At 40.3% G+C, this 15,929-nt stretch overlaps 4 protein-coding genes across 5 annotated transcripts in view; 2 read left to right on the top strand and 2 right to left on the bottom strand.

Annotated features, from left to right (window-relative positions):
- LOC108972514 (probable RNA methyltransferase bin3) overlaps positions 1–7,031 on the bottom strand; it is a 138,295-nt gene extending 131,264 nt beyond the window's left edge. For both annotated transcript variants that reach the window (XM_018939135.1, XM_018939136.1), the window contains exon 1: positions 6,275–7,031. The gene's annotated coding sequence lies outside the window, so the exon portion shown is untranslated. The remainder of the gene's footprint in view (positions 1–6,274) is intronic.
- Positions 7,032–7,829: 798 nt separating this feature from the next.
- LOC108972518 (mediator of RNA polymerase II transcription subunit 25) lies at positions 7,830–10,870 on the top strand. Its single transcript, XM_018939142.1, has 2 exons — positions 7,830–9,933; positions 9,993–10,870. The coding sequence occupies exons 1-2, from the start codon at positions 7,830–7,832 to the stop codon at positions 10,667–10,669; spliced, it is 2,781 nt and encodes a 926-aa protein (XP_018794687.1). The 3' UTR covers positions 10,670–10,870.
- A 44-nt stretch (positions 10,871–10,914) lies between these two features.
- LOC108972519 lies at positions 10,915–13,343 on the top strand. Its single transcript, XM_018939143.1, has one exon. The coding sequence runs from the start codon at positions 11,455–11,457 to the stop codon at positions 13,231–13,233; it is 1,779 nt and encodes a 592-aa protein (XP_018794688.1). The 5' UTR covers positions 10,915–11,454; the 3' UTR covers positions 13,234–13,343.
- A 3-nt stretch (positions 13,344–13,346) lies between these two features.
- On the bottom strand, positions 13,347–15,656 carry LOC108972520. The gene is made up of 2 exons (XM_018939144.1): positions 15,317–15,656; positions 13,347–15,248 (listed from the first exon to the last, which is right to left on the bottom strand). The coding sequence occupies exons 1-2, from the start codon at positions 15,527–15,529 to the stop codon at positions 13,728–13,730; spliced, it is 1,734 nt and encodes a 577-aa protein (XP_018794689.1). The 5' UTR covers positions 15,530–15,656; the 3' UTR covers positions 13,347–13,727.
- Positions 15,657–15,929: the final 273 nt, after the last annotated feature.

Genomic DNA, 15,929 nt, shown 5'->3' with positions numbered 1-15,929 from the left:
TGGCGCCACGTAGCGAAAAGAAGAAACGACTGGCGCGCTGTTGTTAACTCGGCTATAATCGCGTAAGCGGTGACTACGCCAATCAAGAAGAAGAAGAATTTTTTTTTAAATTAAAAATGAAATATTTATTTTTTTACAAACATTTTTTTAATTCATTAAAAAAACTTAAAAGTTTATTACTTCAATAGAACTCTACTTTTCTAATTACAACAACAGCCTTTTAAAAAAGGCTATTTTTTACATAACCTCACTTTTTTAATTAAATTATAGCAGTACCATGGTCATCTCAGACAGTATTGAGGTATTGTGAAAAAAATTAAGGATTTTTGCGAGCAAAACAATTGCATATAAAAATAAAATAAAACCTTAATTTCTTTATTTTCAAATACCAAATTTCTATTACATTTTGCACCAAAAAAATATTTTGTCGACCTCTGAACAGAACAATGCCTCGATAACCTTTTTTCTTGAAAAGCGTGCCATAAAAAATTTATAAAATTTTTTGCACAGCACAAAGAAAACAATAAATTTAAGCTCAAGCCTCTTTCATGGAATAGGTAGGCTCTATTTATGCGCATAACTAACAAAAAAAAAAGCGTCAAAAGGCGTCACAGTCTGCACAGGAACATAGCCGGAGCAGCTCATACATATTTACGCGCATAAATATTCCTGCTCCAAAAGCAATTGTCTGCTAAGCCAACGTCAATCAATGCTAAATTTTATTTAATGTGTGTACACGGAAATCCTTGTATGTTTGTATGAAAGCACATATGAAAGTGTGTGTATGCGTGTGTGCAAATGGCAATGCCCAATATTTTGGACTCTACTTTTGACAAAAAACCATAGCAATGAGAGTTAAAATATTCATAATCACTGAACAGAGACAAGCACACATACACATACCGGAACATACATGTATATATAGATGTATATTGCCGAGTGCTAACGCACCAAACAGTTGAAAAATGCAAATAAGTGCTGAGGATGCGGGAAATATACATACTTTCGCATAAAAGTGTTTATGTAAATATAAGTGTGTGTGTGTGTGTATGTGTGTGGCAATGAACGAGAGTCGCTATGTGAAAGCTTAGAAAAGGTGTTAATGGACTGGGCGAGTGGAAAAGTGTCGGCAAAATGTCGAAAAGCGACACAAACAACCCAATCCACAGCAGCAACGGCCGGCGACACTAAACGAAAGAACCAATAATAAAAGCGAGCAAAACAATGCATGGAAAAAATGGGTTTTTGCGATAGAAATGTAAAATTTAAACAGAGTCCAAGTCTTTCGAAGTACGAGTTATGGCAATGGCATGCATCTGAAAGTGCCACGCCGCTAAAAATGTGTGTGTAAATGCGCTCTGGGTGGCTATCCATACACGCCTAGGCAATAGTAAAGCTGCGGTTTTTGCGACGAATTTGTACAATGGAAATTTTTAGATCTTCTATTTATTGAGGTTTAATAATTAAACTTCGGTTTCCTTACGAAATCAATTCCTGCTGTTCTTTTAACGTAAAACAAACCTTCTCTGAAGTAATATCGAGGTACGCTTGCTAGTTCACAGTCTTCGCACGGATAAAAATCCAGGTCCGGTTACCTATGTATTAGCGTTGAACATAGATAGAATCAGTACCTCGTTGCTTTTGCTTCGATTTTAATTTCTAGCCAACCAGCCTTTAAAAGGAATCAATTTCCTCCATAATACTGCCAAATAGCCCAACTCCTCTACAAGACTGGCAATTATAAATCAACTTTGGTACATTTTACATAGAAAATTAAACTTACAATATACAGTAGAATTGACGGCGGTTGAAAGCCAAAAAAAAACCGACAACACAGAAGTTCTGCTAAAAGCCTGTGTAGGGCAGACGGGTCAACGTTGCACTGAAGAGCACGCTAATTGAAATGAATAGAAGGCAAACAAACAAACAGAACGAAAGACAAAACAAATGGGGCAACTGCCGGTGAATGAGAATGAGTTGGGTAAAGAAACGGCGAGCAAACACACGGATAAAACAAAACAAGACGACTGCAGACCAAAGCACACATCGACGGCTGGGCAGACCGACAAACCCACAAAAACGAACGAAATGTGATAAAAAGAACTAGAGTTGGAAATAGGTTTGTCAAGTGGTCTACAAGCCACACTGCGAACCAAGCATTGATACAGATAAAGAACAAAACAGATGGAGAAAATCTATTACAAGTGAGTACATGTTGCACGTTACCAGGCGCTGATATAGACATACAGACAAATGCTTTATATATACGTGCGAGTCTAACAGACAAGCCAGTGAGGGGTAGAGTTAAAAAAAAAAATTAACTAGAAAAAAGTTAGCTTCGTCTGTACCGGAGCTATAATACCCTACACAGGTTTTTTTCAAAGCCTAAAAGTATGTAAAATGATCATTATCTTGATTTTGAACGGTCAGTCTGCATTGCAGTTATATGCTATATCCGAACTGACCATTTTTTCAGTGTTTGTAACTTTGCCTTTCACAATAATCACGAACTTGATTAGAATCGATCAATTTGTATGGGAGTTATACGCTTTAATGATCCAAACGGAATATCATAGCTGGTTGTCAGCTGGCCTCAAAAGAAACAAAGGCATCGTGCCTCCATTCGCGATGTCTTGTGATTTAAAAATCATTAAGTTACCTAACGGAAAGCTGGCTGCCAGCCGGCTATACAAAGGTAAAGCAGGCACCGTGCCTGGCCAGTACTTAGAGGACTCTCGCGCCGTGATTTGATTCAAAAATCATGAGCTGACCTCACGGGAAGCTGGCTCTATATAAGTGAAGTAGGCATCGGGCCAAGCCAGTGCTTAGGTGATTGTGAATAGGTGATTGAAATGCATGAACTGGTTCTATAAAAGAAAAGCAGTCGACGGGCTGACCAGTTCTTAAGGTACTCTTACAAAATTTTAGATCGATAACTAGAAAACTGTGAGCCTAGTTCATGTACATACAGGCAAACGGGCATGACTAAATCGGCTGAACTCATCAAACTTATCATTTATATATATTTTAGAGGGTATTATTTGCTTCCGAGTCTTACAACCAACGTGGCAAACTTAATATACCCTGTGCAAGGTATAAAAACACACAATGCCCGCATGTTTGCAAGCTTGTCAGCGCACATTTCGTAGACTAAACTAGGCTGGCTGACTGACTGGCTGTGTGGCGGCAGCAGCAGCAGCAGCATCGTCAACACCGCAGTTAGCGCGAACGATTTACATATTATGCGCCCGCAGACTCAGCAGGGGTCCACAACTCATGCTTAACTGCAAATACACATGCCTACAAGCACATCACACACACATGTAGATACATATGGAGGTATGTGTGATGGGAGTGCATGCTACCTTCACATGCATGAATATGCTTCTTCCACTACACCGCTTTTGTGTGGCGGCACATGCCAGGGCCAGCGGTTATGGCGGCGGTTGGTTTTGCAACGCATTTTTGTTTAAATTAGTGTGGGGCTAGCAGCAACAGCAACAACCACTATTGTTGGAGATAACAAACAAGAACAATGCAAAGACAAAGGGACAACAAAAAAACTGTATATGTAAATGAGCGACAATCGCTTGAGCATACATATGCATGTGTGTGTGCCTGTGAGCACTGAAACGTGTATGGTTTTACCTTTCACTGTCGCACTTTGCTCGTCCAATTTAGCTGTGCGATATTTGCATGCACCGTACAATTTTTATTTTAATGATAGCTGTCATTATTAACACCAATATAACTTTAACTGTAGATGGTTATTGCTTTATATTGTTGTTGTGATACCATAATGCTTAATTGAAATTTTTATGCCGAGGAAACATACCGACACATATATGTACATATATAAGGATTGGTAAACTAGTGTAATAAATAAAATCTTTGATTATAGCGGTTATCGTGACCATGCTTGGGTGAAAAGTTTCAGCTTTTGTCATCAAAATCATCTAACGGGGGGCCAAGGAAATGTGCTGTTTCGGAGAGTCGAATATTAGTCTGTGGGATGTTAGATGAGCGGGATTTATTTGACATGCAAAGAGGTGTTTAAGGTCATGCGAGGACTTATTATACACAGGACAGAGGTTTTTTATGTCGTGGTCAATTCGGAATAGGTTAGGTTAGATGGCTGATGGATATTCGCACGTAGACTGGTATTGCAGTCCTTTGTTAAGACATAGGACAAGAACTCCTGCCTTCGGAAAACCCCTAGTAGCCTGTACAAATTTCCATAGGCGTGTTTAATTTCAACTGCGGGCAGTTCGGTCGGATTTCTGAAGATATCCGCTCCAAAGTGTTTAAGTATTGATCATCCAATAGCGGGACAGTCAAGAAGTGATGAGTTGTTTCCACCTCATCTTCTTACAAACAGCTTCTGCAAACGGTGTCAGATAAGAATCCCAACCTACATAGATCATGGACGCCTTGGGGTAATGCCATGTTAAAAGCGCCACAACTTGGGATAGGCTAGCCTTACTGTGGGCAAAGAGATCACTAGATCCGGAAAAAGAAACAGATTGCAATATCCAGAGCGAAATTGCGCCGGAGTCACCCAGGATTAGCGAGGCAACTCGAGCGCTTCATTTGCAGTGAAGGACTCCAAGTGTGCCAAACAAATAAAAAGTGAAACAAATATGCCATAAGCCGCCTCATGTATACTTACAACACGAAGCAGCTACTTGTATTACTTACTTTTACTTACCATAGAGCTCCGAAAATAAATTATTTAAAAAATCACTGAATAAACGTAAATGCCACTTGTAGAACTAATTTACAAACTTTACAGGAAACAGTTGACTACTTCCAACACAAAGGAGCAACGCAAGCGCCACAATGTTTCTTGAGGCAAAAGCAATAGTTTCCTCACCAGTAACGACTAGTAATATTCTTGTTTTTCGCAAATTTACTAGCAACTGTCGTTTGAAAAATTTATTATTTTCTTTTTGTCATAAACCGATTATTTGGCTGAGTTGGCACGTTTTCGCACGCAATTGTTCTCCACAAGTATATGTACATACATATATAGAAGAACAGTTTTTTGCGTTCATCCTCTCTTTGGGGGTTTCAACACTTTATTGCATTTTAAATTGACTTTTCGCTCACGGGCGATGCTATTGTAATTGCTGTACTTGTACATAAGTACAATACTAGTCAGCCACAGGAGTGTGCTCACTTTCTTGGCGCTGCCGGCTGTGCAATATATCAAAAGTTTTGAATGGCAGCTCATAGAAACGTTATTGGCTAAATGGAGTTTCAGTATCGACTAACCATCGGGTGGTTAGTGGTTTTCAGAGTAGTTGAATGGGCTACAGATGAAAATTCGTACATACCTACATACATACATACATTGGTATAGCACGTTTTTGATTGTTTATTGGCCTCCGAGATATTGTGGTAGGCACTCAAATGCTGTTAGAGGCGTTGGGCATTGCGGTGGCATCGCTAACTAAAATTTATGGCTTGTGTGCAGCTGATTTATGGCAAATGCCGTGCTGTGGGTTTATTAAGGCAATTACAGCAAAAAATTAAGTAGGACTTATTTGTTGTAACTAGTTTTTGCAATTATAGAATTTTATCATTTAATTAAATATTTATAATCGGAAAATCACTGACTCAGTAGCATTAATAATTTCTACAATTGTGCGTTTTTCACAAATTAATCAAGCATTATCACTGTGTGTTTATTTTGACGCTTATCACTGCTTTATTATGCACTACATAAACAGTGTATGCAACAACAAACCCTAAGCCAACTAGCAACTTTTTCCGAAACACTTAAGTAACATACATACATATGTAAATACTTACCACTTCCCGTAAAAACATACTCACATACATTAAATACACATATGTATATATATGTACATATATACGGAAACGTAATAGAAATTTAAACTTTCCTCCAGTGCGCTAAATACGTAACCTTCAGGGGGTGCAGAAAATCTACAAAAGCTCTTTTCACTCTCGCTTTTATTTGTGCGAGAGGGAAATAGTGACTACGCTCTCTGAAAAAATCCACTCAATTTTCTCTTTTATTCTCTGCTTCACCTTCTTTTCATACGTTTCCAATTTCATACATTTCATGTACCAATTGCCGTAATATTGCAAGCAAAACAAAAACAAAATACTGAAGAAGAAGCAACAAAAACAAAAACGATGATGAACTGACGGCCCTACGCGGGGCGTAAAAACAAAATAAATAGACAGTACTCAATTCTAACCAATTCACTCGCACGCCCTGCACGAATGCGATAACTACTGCACTTACCTCTTTACTACGCGATTATTTGTCTCTTTCTAGCACAATATAATTGAAGTGCGTTTACAAACGTTTTATCGCGCCACTAACTTCTGTGCAACCGAATCGTAACGATATCCAAAGTCTAGCGCGAAAAATCTGCCACTACAGTATTTCTCTCGCTCACTACAATGTAATAAAAAAGAAAATTTTCACCCAAATTTAATTGTAAGCATACACGGCACTCGAAATCAATTCATAGACAATTGCACTAATTATTCATTTTTATTTGGTTTTTTCCTCAATTTCTTGCACTGTTAAATTATTTTAAACGCACATACACATTAGTCAAGAAATATCGTTAATCGTCACACATTAATTGTCAAATTGGCATGAAGTTTGTTCGCAAGTAACGCTTTGTTGACTTATCAAGTTTTTCATATTCACTTCTAACTTGCGTCTGACCACACGTGCATTTGGAAATTAAAAGTTCTTAGCTTAATATTGACGAGACGACGACTGGAAACAAACTGAATTTTTATTTCAGCTCTAGCCGCTGACTGCCACTGTCTTCAGCTGGTTGTGGTCAAGTCGTTGCCTGCTGATTATTCTTTGGCTAAAAGAAAATGGTATGCTGCATACGATCTGAAACGGGGTTGTGTCAGTCATTCTCACATGTTTTCTGACCAAAATCGTTCGCCAGAAGAAAGCGTGGAAAAAGATGGCTGCCGTTTCGATTTTTGCTTATGAAATGGGTTTACGTGAGTATGAGCGAAACAGCTGCATTATGAGGTGGAATTTCTATGGCGAATGGTTTTGTTTTCTCAAGAACAGATGATTTTTGCCAGAGTTGTTTTTCATAAAGCAGCATTGTTTATTTGAATTTACTTTACTTAAAAGTTATGAATATTATTAAAAAAATTATGATATTTGAGCGGCATAAATTACATATGTTTAAGTGAAATAAAATTAATGATTAATGAATGAGTAAAGTATTTTAAAACTTTAGTTGAGTTAGCTACACAAAGCGTCTTGTAATTCCAAATTTACTGAACATACATCGATTTCAAAACAAAAGTTTTGGAAGACTGAGCTAAGACAATTTTATTAAAGATAAAATACAAACACAAAAAGCTGTTTACAATAATTTTATAAATATTTTTAGCATTTAATTAATTAAAAACAGGACTTTACGAATTTTTATAATAAATTAATAAATTCATGAAAGTTATGCACAGTGAATCTGGCAAGGTCATTTTACCGGTGAATAGCGTTGTTATTGTATAATTGTGAATGGTTGGTTTTGAGAAAAAGCAGAGCAGGAGAATAAAAGTATACGCGAAATTTCTTTATTCTGCTAAATACACAAATTATACCGTTTTGTCAATTGTTTAGTGAATTACTGTTCAATCGTTATTAAAAAAGTAAATAGAAATACAAAAAATGAGTTAATATAGTTTTGGTGTCCGTACGTATTAAATTTAGAAAGTTATGTGCTTGTGATTGTGTTGGCCAAACTGTCGAAAAGTTTGACGGAAAAACGTATGGTGTTCATTGAGACAAATAATTTCACTTTGTTGTAACTATGCAGAATATGGATTTGGATGTAGTAGCCGACGTGGTGTTTGTTATTGAGGCCACCGCTGTCAATGGCGCTTACATGAACGAATTGAAGAGTAATTACATTGTGCCCACTATTGAACATTTCACAAAAGGTTGGCAGGGGGATGAAGGGGAATACCTAATCTCCGAACGACACGCCACGCAATACGGTATTGTAATATATCGCACTGCTGCAAATTTATTAGATCCTGCCGTATCCACATATGGGCCATTTGTTTGGCCGAAACAGGTGTTGGAGACAATTGAACAATTGCCATTGGTTGGTGGTGGTATGGATTCTTGTGCGAATATGTGTGAAGGCTTAGCTACAGCGCATTGTTGTTTTGAAGACATGAAGGAACGCCGCTCGCGTCTAATGATTGATGCTTTGAATGTACAGCGCCATTGCATATTAATCTGCAATAGTCCACCATATTCTACACCCGTAATGGAATGCTGGAAACATATGGGAAAAACAGTGGAACAATTGGCGACATTATTTCATGAAAGAAAAATTAATTTCTCCATAATAGCACCACGTAAAATGCCGGTGTTATTCAAATTATTCATGAAAGCAGATGGTGATCAACCAGTTGCTGCCAAAAATTACGCTAAAAATATCAGACATTTAGTTCTTCTTAAAGGATATCACTTGAAGGAACGTCCTCCAAGTCCAAATGCGAATACCGTCAATGTAGGTGGTGGTGGTGGTGGAGTTATGCCTAATCAAATGGTTGTACCTGTCGGAGCTGGCGGAAATCCACAAATGCAACAACAGCAACCGCAGCAACAAGGTGGGCCAATGCAAATCGACAACACACAAGGACCTGGTCAAGGATCACAAGGACCGCAGCATCCAGTTGGTGGTATGAACCAAAATCAACAACAGCAATCTCAACAAGGACCAGGAGGACCTTCTGTTTTAACACCTCAACAATTGATGCAGCAACAGCAGCAACAACAACAACAGCAGCAGCAACAGCAACAACAGTTTGTGAACCAAAATCCGAATCAAAATCCGAACTTCCAGCCGAATGTTAACATAAATCCTCAAAATCGTTGGATGTTTCAAGCTAATCAACAGCAACAACCTGGTCAGCCCCGTGCGCCATTTATGGGTGCATCGGGAGGTATGCCGCCTGGTATGGGACCAGGTGGTCCAGGCCCAATAGGCCCTGGTCAAAATCAAAATTCGGCATTAATTTCACAACTAAGCGCACCGCCTGGGCAAAATGTTAATCCTTTGTTAGCACAACAACAACAACAAATGCGAATTCAAATGTTGAATCAACATCAGCAACAACAATTGCAGCAAATGCAGCAGCAACAGCAACAACTACAACAACAGCAGCAACAACAACAACAACAACAACAACAGCAGAATCAATCTCAGCAGCAACAACAACAAAATATGAACAATGCAGGTGGACAGGGGCCCAACCAAAATGCGGCAGGAGGTGGTCCCGGCAACATGCAACAGCAAGTCTCCTCAACTTCGGCCGTTAATAGTGGTAATGATACCGCTCCGCATCCACGAGATCGCGACAAGATTTGGTCTGGTGTCCTTGAGTGGAATGAAAAGAGCAAACCCGATCAACAGAAAGTAACTCGAACATTACAGTGCAGCGTGGCCACAAATTTCAAAGATGGCGAGCCCGAAATCAAAGCCGATAATTGGCCACCAAAGCTATTAATGCAACTTATGCCGAAGCACCTAGTAGGCAATATTGGTGGCCAGTTCTTAAAGGAATCTAAAATGGTGGTATTTAAACCCACGCAATGCGAGGCGCTGGATACGCTTTCCAAAGTGATGGCCACAGGTTTTGCCGGTTGCGTACACTTTACAAACCCTTCCGGACCGGCCTGTGAAATAAAGGTCCTAATTCTGCTGTACACGCAGGAGAAAAACGCCTTTCTTGGATTTATTCCCAACAATCAGACGATGTTTGTGGAACGTCTCAGAAAGGTTATACAACAGAAACAAATGGGTCACGGCCAGCAGCAGCAACAACAACAGCAGCAGCAACAACAACACCAGCAACAGCAGCAGCATCAACAACAACAGCAACAAATGCAGAATGCCATGGGTAAGTAATTAGCAAAAAACGGTAGGCGCTCATTCAACTTTCATATTTAATTTCTACAGGTCAAATGCAAAATAACTTGCCGCCCAACGTAATGGCACAACAGCAGCAACAGCAAAAACCTACTCCAATGGATGTGCAACATCAAATGGAACAACAGCAACAACAACAACAGCAGCAGCAACAGCAACAAAATTACAATCAATATGCTCAGCAAATGAACATGCAAATGGGAGGGCCCGGCGGTGGCCCAGGCGGACCCATAGCAGGAGGGGGAGGACCACCGCCGGGAGTAATCGGCATGCAGCTCTCCGATCAAATGGTCGGTGGTGGTCCAATGCAGCAACATCAGCAGCAAATGAACTTATTGCAGCAACAACAACAGCAACAGCGTATGCCAATGATGGGTGGACCAAATGCACAAATGCCACACGCCGTGGCGCAAGCGGCAGCAGCTGCAGCGGCCATGCAACAACAGCAGCAGCAGCAACAACAACAACAACAACGCATGGTGCGTCCAATGATGAGCAACAATCCTGGCTTACGATTGCTGCTGCAACAACAATCAGCGCCTGCCAATCAATTTCGACCCCAAATGGGTGGTGGTGGTGGTCCAGGCGGTCCAGTGGTTGGACAAATGGGTGGTGGCCCACCAAATCAAATGGGCGGTGGACCGGGTGGCGGTGTGCCTATGGGTGGGAATCGTCCGTATGATGAGAGTAACTTTGATTTTATGTAAATTGACGAGAGCCAATCGATGGATACGAGTATATACAGTTAAGTATGTGTTTACGTATGTATAATGTATGTCAAAAAAGAAATTGTTAGTCGCTTTCTCTACTTTTGCTATTTTTCTTTTAGTATAACGTTATGAATAATTGATTTCATTTTTTAATAATAAATAATCATCTAAGCACACTTAAAGAAATCATAACTGGAATTAAATGAGTTTCATTTTTTTTTAACGCGAATTAAAGCTACACTATCAACATATCTTAGTACGAAATAAATTTAATATTCTGTTCTAAATTCTTCAATAAAAGAATAAAAAAATAACTATTCTAATATCCCTAAATTTAACTGAATGCCAGCACATCAAAACGAAGTAAAGTAATTTAGCTACACCAACAGCAAAATACCTATGCAGAAACGGTATAATATGTCAAAAGTCAGAAAAGATCTCCATGGAAACTACACCAAAAGCTAGCCACAATCAATAGAAAGTAAACAAACTCGACGTTCAATTTTGGTGGCGAACGAAAGAAACCCGATGAACAGTCGGTAAAAAATGGACAGATTGAAAAGTCCAAAAATAGTGGCATAACCGAAAGAAATCGATATATAAGCGGATTTTCTAAAGAATAATAACAACGTTAGGTTATAGCGACCTAATTCCTCTAGGTCGAACGGAAACGCGCGGAGATGGCAAAGCCGACGAATGTGTATTGAATAGCTGACGTATTTATTTAGTGCTAAGTCAAGAGCAAAAACAAGGAAAGTGTTGATGAGCAACTTTTTAAAGCCATGCATGGACGCGCTACAGCACGAGGTAACGCGGCGGCGGAGCACTGGCGACTTTTAACCGAACTTGACTCATTGAACTTAAGTGACAGCTGCTGCGAGATTTGCCACTGTGATTGTTACAGCTCACACCGTAGCAGCTTAAATACGGAAGCACTCAACTGTGGTGAGCATTTCGAAAAAATCGATAACAAGTGCGAAACTGACAGGCTAGAACGTGACGTGCACGCGCTTAAGAGACTAGAAGATGCAGCGACGCAATGTAGTCGGCCAACTGAAGTAACACATTCCACCATTTCCATTGATCAGAATATTTGCAAAAAGCGTTCAACGCGTAAATCAAGAGCTGCCAGAAGAAAAAACAACACCGTTACAACATCAAACGGAAATTTAACGAAGCCTTCCAGTACACAAGCCATATCAACAATATCACATAAATCCAAAAACGCCAAAACCACGCCAACACATTCCGGGCGTACAAGTCCAGCTGCGGCAGGCCTTTATAAGAATGGCGCAGTGCCAAAGCGTAATGCTGCGGCTATGGTGAAGCGCTCCAAAAGTGTATGTAGCGTGCACAGCCGCAGCATATCACCATTAATTTCCACATCGGTTGGTCCAGCCGCTAAACGCGCCACGTACAACACGCGCGATTGTAAAATCTTGCAGGAACTGCTGAGCGCGCTCAACGACGATGAGGACAACGACGCAATCGCCTCTCTGCAAGTGAATGGCACCAGCGCGCTTAAACATACCTTATCAACGGTGGAGCATACGTTCGAACATTCTAATACACTGCCGCGTTGCGCTGTTAAATCGAAGAGCAACGAGAAAGCCAGCGACGAGGCGCAAATGTCGTCGTTGCTAACTTCACAAAAAGTGTGCGCGTCCATGGCCAGCCTCTGCTTGGCGCCCACAGTACGCGCCGCTTATCAACAAGTACCCGCACACGATAAGCGTATATTAAATCGTATGGCGCATAAGCGCACCGAGCGCGCCATTGCCAAAGAGAATGCCTGGTTGGCGCGCAAATACTGGGAAAATGAGCGTTACGAACGCGAACTCTTCAAGTGCGCGCAAATGGAGGAGTACAAACGCGCCATACGCGACAAGCAATTTCAAGATTATTTATTGACAAAGGCGCGCCTAAACGAAATTGCGCAACGCGATTTGAGCGAACTGCGGCGTTTGCGCGAAGCTTTGCAACAAAAAGATAAGAGCACGAAGCGGCGTCTAGATGCGCTTAAAGTTGAACGTGGTATAGCGGCGTGTCAGCGCCGTTGTGACGAGTTGCGACGCGCAGAGGCAGTCGCTGTGCAACAGGAAGAGCAGCAAATAGACGAAAAGTTACGTAAGCAAGAGATTTGCGAACGTTTGAGCGAACGCTTGCAGCGCGCCGAGCATATACGCGCCAATATGCTCGACAGCTATCTACGCCGCTTACGGTACGATAACCAAATGGAAGAGTTGGTGCACGAGGAGCACTGGCGTGAAGCGCAGCAGTTGGAGCGCCAGCGGCTGGCCCAGCTAGAGGATCACATACAGCAGAAATGCGAGCAGTCGCAACGTTTTGTTGAAGAGCGCCAGCGCCGACAAGAGGCTATTGCCAAAACAGCGAAAATATCCGCAAGTTTGCGTGAATTGGTGCGCAACTCCGTTACGCCGGAAGGAGGCATGGCTGCGGATAGTGGCCATGTAGGTGAAGCTGTGAGCATAGCAAATACCGCAACGTTGAGTAAAGTGCTTTTAGATAGACCATTTTCCAAACTGTCATTGCAGCCGTGATTGTTTTCAGTAAAATAAATCTGTTTGTTTATAATATCGTTAGTAGTAGAGATGTGTTGTTGTTCTTATATCAGCATTAAACCTGACATTAAAGAATGCTATAAAGATTACGCTTTTATTTTCTTAATAAAGTTTTTGAAAACTATTTATTTTCAAGTATTCCTTCTCAGCTGTGCCGAACGAGCTGAATGAACATAAATACAGACATATGTTAATATTTTATTCAACACAGATGAGAACAGTAAACATTTAGTGACGCGTACTTGGTTGCTTAAATATTAAGCATTACATAATGAATTATAATTTAAAAAATATGAATATGAAACTAATACATAAAAGAAGCTTATGTAGATATTCGAATATTTTTTCAGATCAAATGAAACAAAATTTTATGGCGAATAAACAAACAAACAATTAAAATCTGGCTTTGTTTAAAAAATAGCCTAACGGTTATCGACAAAACGCAGTAAAATTCTACACCACTACTATCACTACTACTTTACTTTCTTAATTATGAGCTTATTGTTTAAAATCGTCTTATTTGGTTTCACCATCGCCAATGCGGTACTTCCTACGTTGCACACGATTTTCGCATCTCTCACTGCAGTGTTTGGCAAATTGATGCTGGCACTAGTTTGTGCAACCGTCGCACCACTTGCACACAACGCCTCTTTGCCATTGAGTATTTTCACTTTCATGCCTTTGGATTGGAGTTTTTGCAGCAACTCCAACGTTTTGTTCTGTTGACTTGTGTTGACCGATGTTGTGACGGGTGGCAGCGTGCGCTTCACCTGCAAACCGCGCGTCTGCAGCTTGTTTAATATATCATTGGTTTTCTGTTGAGCCGTGGCAGTGGGATTACTACTTGATAAGGGTGCTAGTGCGGGTGGCGCTGTTTGCTTCATTGACGCGACGACTGCAACTTGTGTTCCTCCTACGCCCGATGTATTAACAGTGCGTTGTTGTGTTTTTGTAGCTGCTGGTGCTACTTTGTTAACAGATACGGGCGTGGTTCGATTCGGCAGCGGTTTTTCGCTTGTGGTGCCATTCGAGTTGGCTCTGGCGTATGGGATAGGATTTTTAACCAACAAATTGGTGTGGATTGTTTGATTTTTGCCGTTCATTTGTGTAGCTATCACACGTGTATTAGGCAACGGGGCTTTGTTCTTTGCTGCTGCGTCGCTTTTAGGTGCAGCTGTTGATACCAATTTGGTTGGAGCAGCAATCTTTGAACTTACCACAGTCGGAGCAATCGTGATATTGTGCGATTTTGCAGTTTTGTTCGCCCCTACTGCATTTGCTGGTTGTGTGACAGTCTTACGTACTGCGGCTATACCGATTGTACTTTTTGGTACATCTGAACATCGTCTAATAGCCTGTTCCTGCAGGTCTTGTCGCATGCTTGTATGCTCCGTCGGTATATTTATCGTTTTACGTCGCTTTAGCATCGCGCCATTATTTAGGGATATTTCTTCAGTTATTGGCGCAGAATTTGTACACAATTTCTCATTAATTACATATTTTACAGTCGTTTTATCATTAAATTGCACTTGCTTTGGTGCCATATCAAGTTTTCGTTTCACTGCAGGATTCAACAAATGCACCGATTTCTTTTCATTGCTTGGCTCAAGTTTCGTTTGTAATACTGGATTGTTTTTAGCAACAACAGGATTATCAGACTTATTGGGAAAACGTCTTACCACAACGCTGCTTGGTTTTCTTTTAGCGGCGTTTTCTTTGAATTGGACATAGGGTCCCACAGCCTCTACGAGTTCTTTATATTCCATCGGTTTATTGGCATTAATCGCGCTTGATAATGACGCAGCAGCTTGTGGACTAGCAACCTCAGTCTGTGCATTTGCAATATCTGTATACCAACGTGGATCGAGTAATTCTTCTTCAATTTTCATTAAATCTAAATAGGCATCGTCACCACCTTCTGCTGTTGCTGTGGTGCTGCTCATCACCGTTTCTGTGGTAGCTAATTGCACATCCGCTGGATTATACAACAAATACTAAAAGCACATAAACAATTTTTTTTTTTTTTGCAAACCAAAAAGAACAAACTCCTGTATGCACTCACTGTTTTTTCTTTGCTGGTGCGCGTGACCTGTGCGGCACCAAATTTTAAGCCAATTACATCTTCCTTAAATAGCCGCTGCCCGCAGGGGGTGGTTGCAAGATGTACACGAAACTCGGGCACTTCCACGAATTCCGCCTGGCACTGATTACATATTAAGAATGTCCGGAAAGTCTCATCCAGCAACACCTCACCGAAACGTATGCAACGCAACATAGCAATTTGCAAGTTTGCGCGCCTTTACAATCAACTATAATCAGTGTATCAAAATTTTGCTACTTTTTGTTGTAATGCTTCAGACGCGTAATGTTTATTTGGACTTTTTTGTTTAATAAACAAAAGAGCGGAGTGAAGCGCAGCGAAATTGTCAATTTTGATTGTTGTGTTACTTCAATCGGTAAGGCAGATTTTTGACACATAGTCGATAAAGCAGAGCGTATGTTTTGAAAACATGTTTAAGAAACATTTATTCCTGTAAAATTTTTAGGTTTGGAATGTTGCCAAACATGACGGATGCTATGATTTACTAAATATATTCAATTAAAATTATAATTAAAATTTCGGACAAAAGTAAAAATAAAGAAAATAAAAAATAAATTAAACTACAGCTACAAAT

The sequence above is a fragment of the Bactrocera latifrons genome, unplaced genomic scaffold, assembly GCF_001853355.1.
Source record: "Bactrocera latifrons isolate USDA-ARS-PBARC rearing strain unplaced genomic scaffold, ASM185335v1 scaffold_40, whole genome shotgun sequence".
Taxonomy (NCBI): Eukaryota; Metazoa; Arthropoda; class Insecta; order Diptera; family Tephritidae; genus Bactrocera; species Bactrocera latifrons.
This window is presented reverse-complemented; position numbering and strand designations above follow the sequence as displayed.

Bases quoted from the DNA above. Each gene is read 5' to 3' on its own strand.
- LOC108972520 (XM_018939144.1), bottom strand. From the start codon at position 15,529: ATGTTGCGTTGCATACGTTTCGGTGAGGTGTTGCTGGATGAGACTTTC. The intron at 15,249-15,316 runs GTGAGTGCATAC...ATGTGCTTTTAG, and splicing joins GCACCAGCAAAGAAAAAACA to TATTTGTTGTATAATCCAGC.
- LOC108972519 (XM_018939143.1), top strand. From the start codon at position 11,455: ATGCATGGACGCGCTACAGCACGAGGTAACGCGGCGGCGGAGCACTGG.
- LOC108972518 (XM_018939142.1), top strand. From the start codon at position 7,830: ATGCAGAATATGGATTTGGATGTAGTAGCCGACGTGGTGTTTGTTATT. The intron at 9,934-9,992 runs GTAAGTAATTAG...TAATTTCTACAG, and splicing joins ACAAATGCAGAATGCCATGG to GTCAAATGCAAAATAACTTG.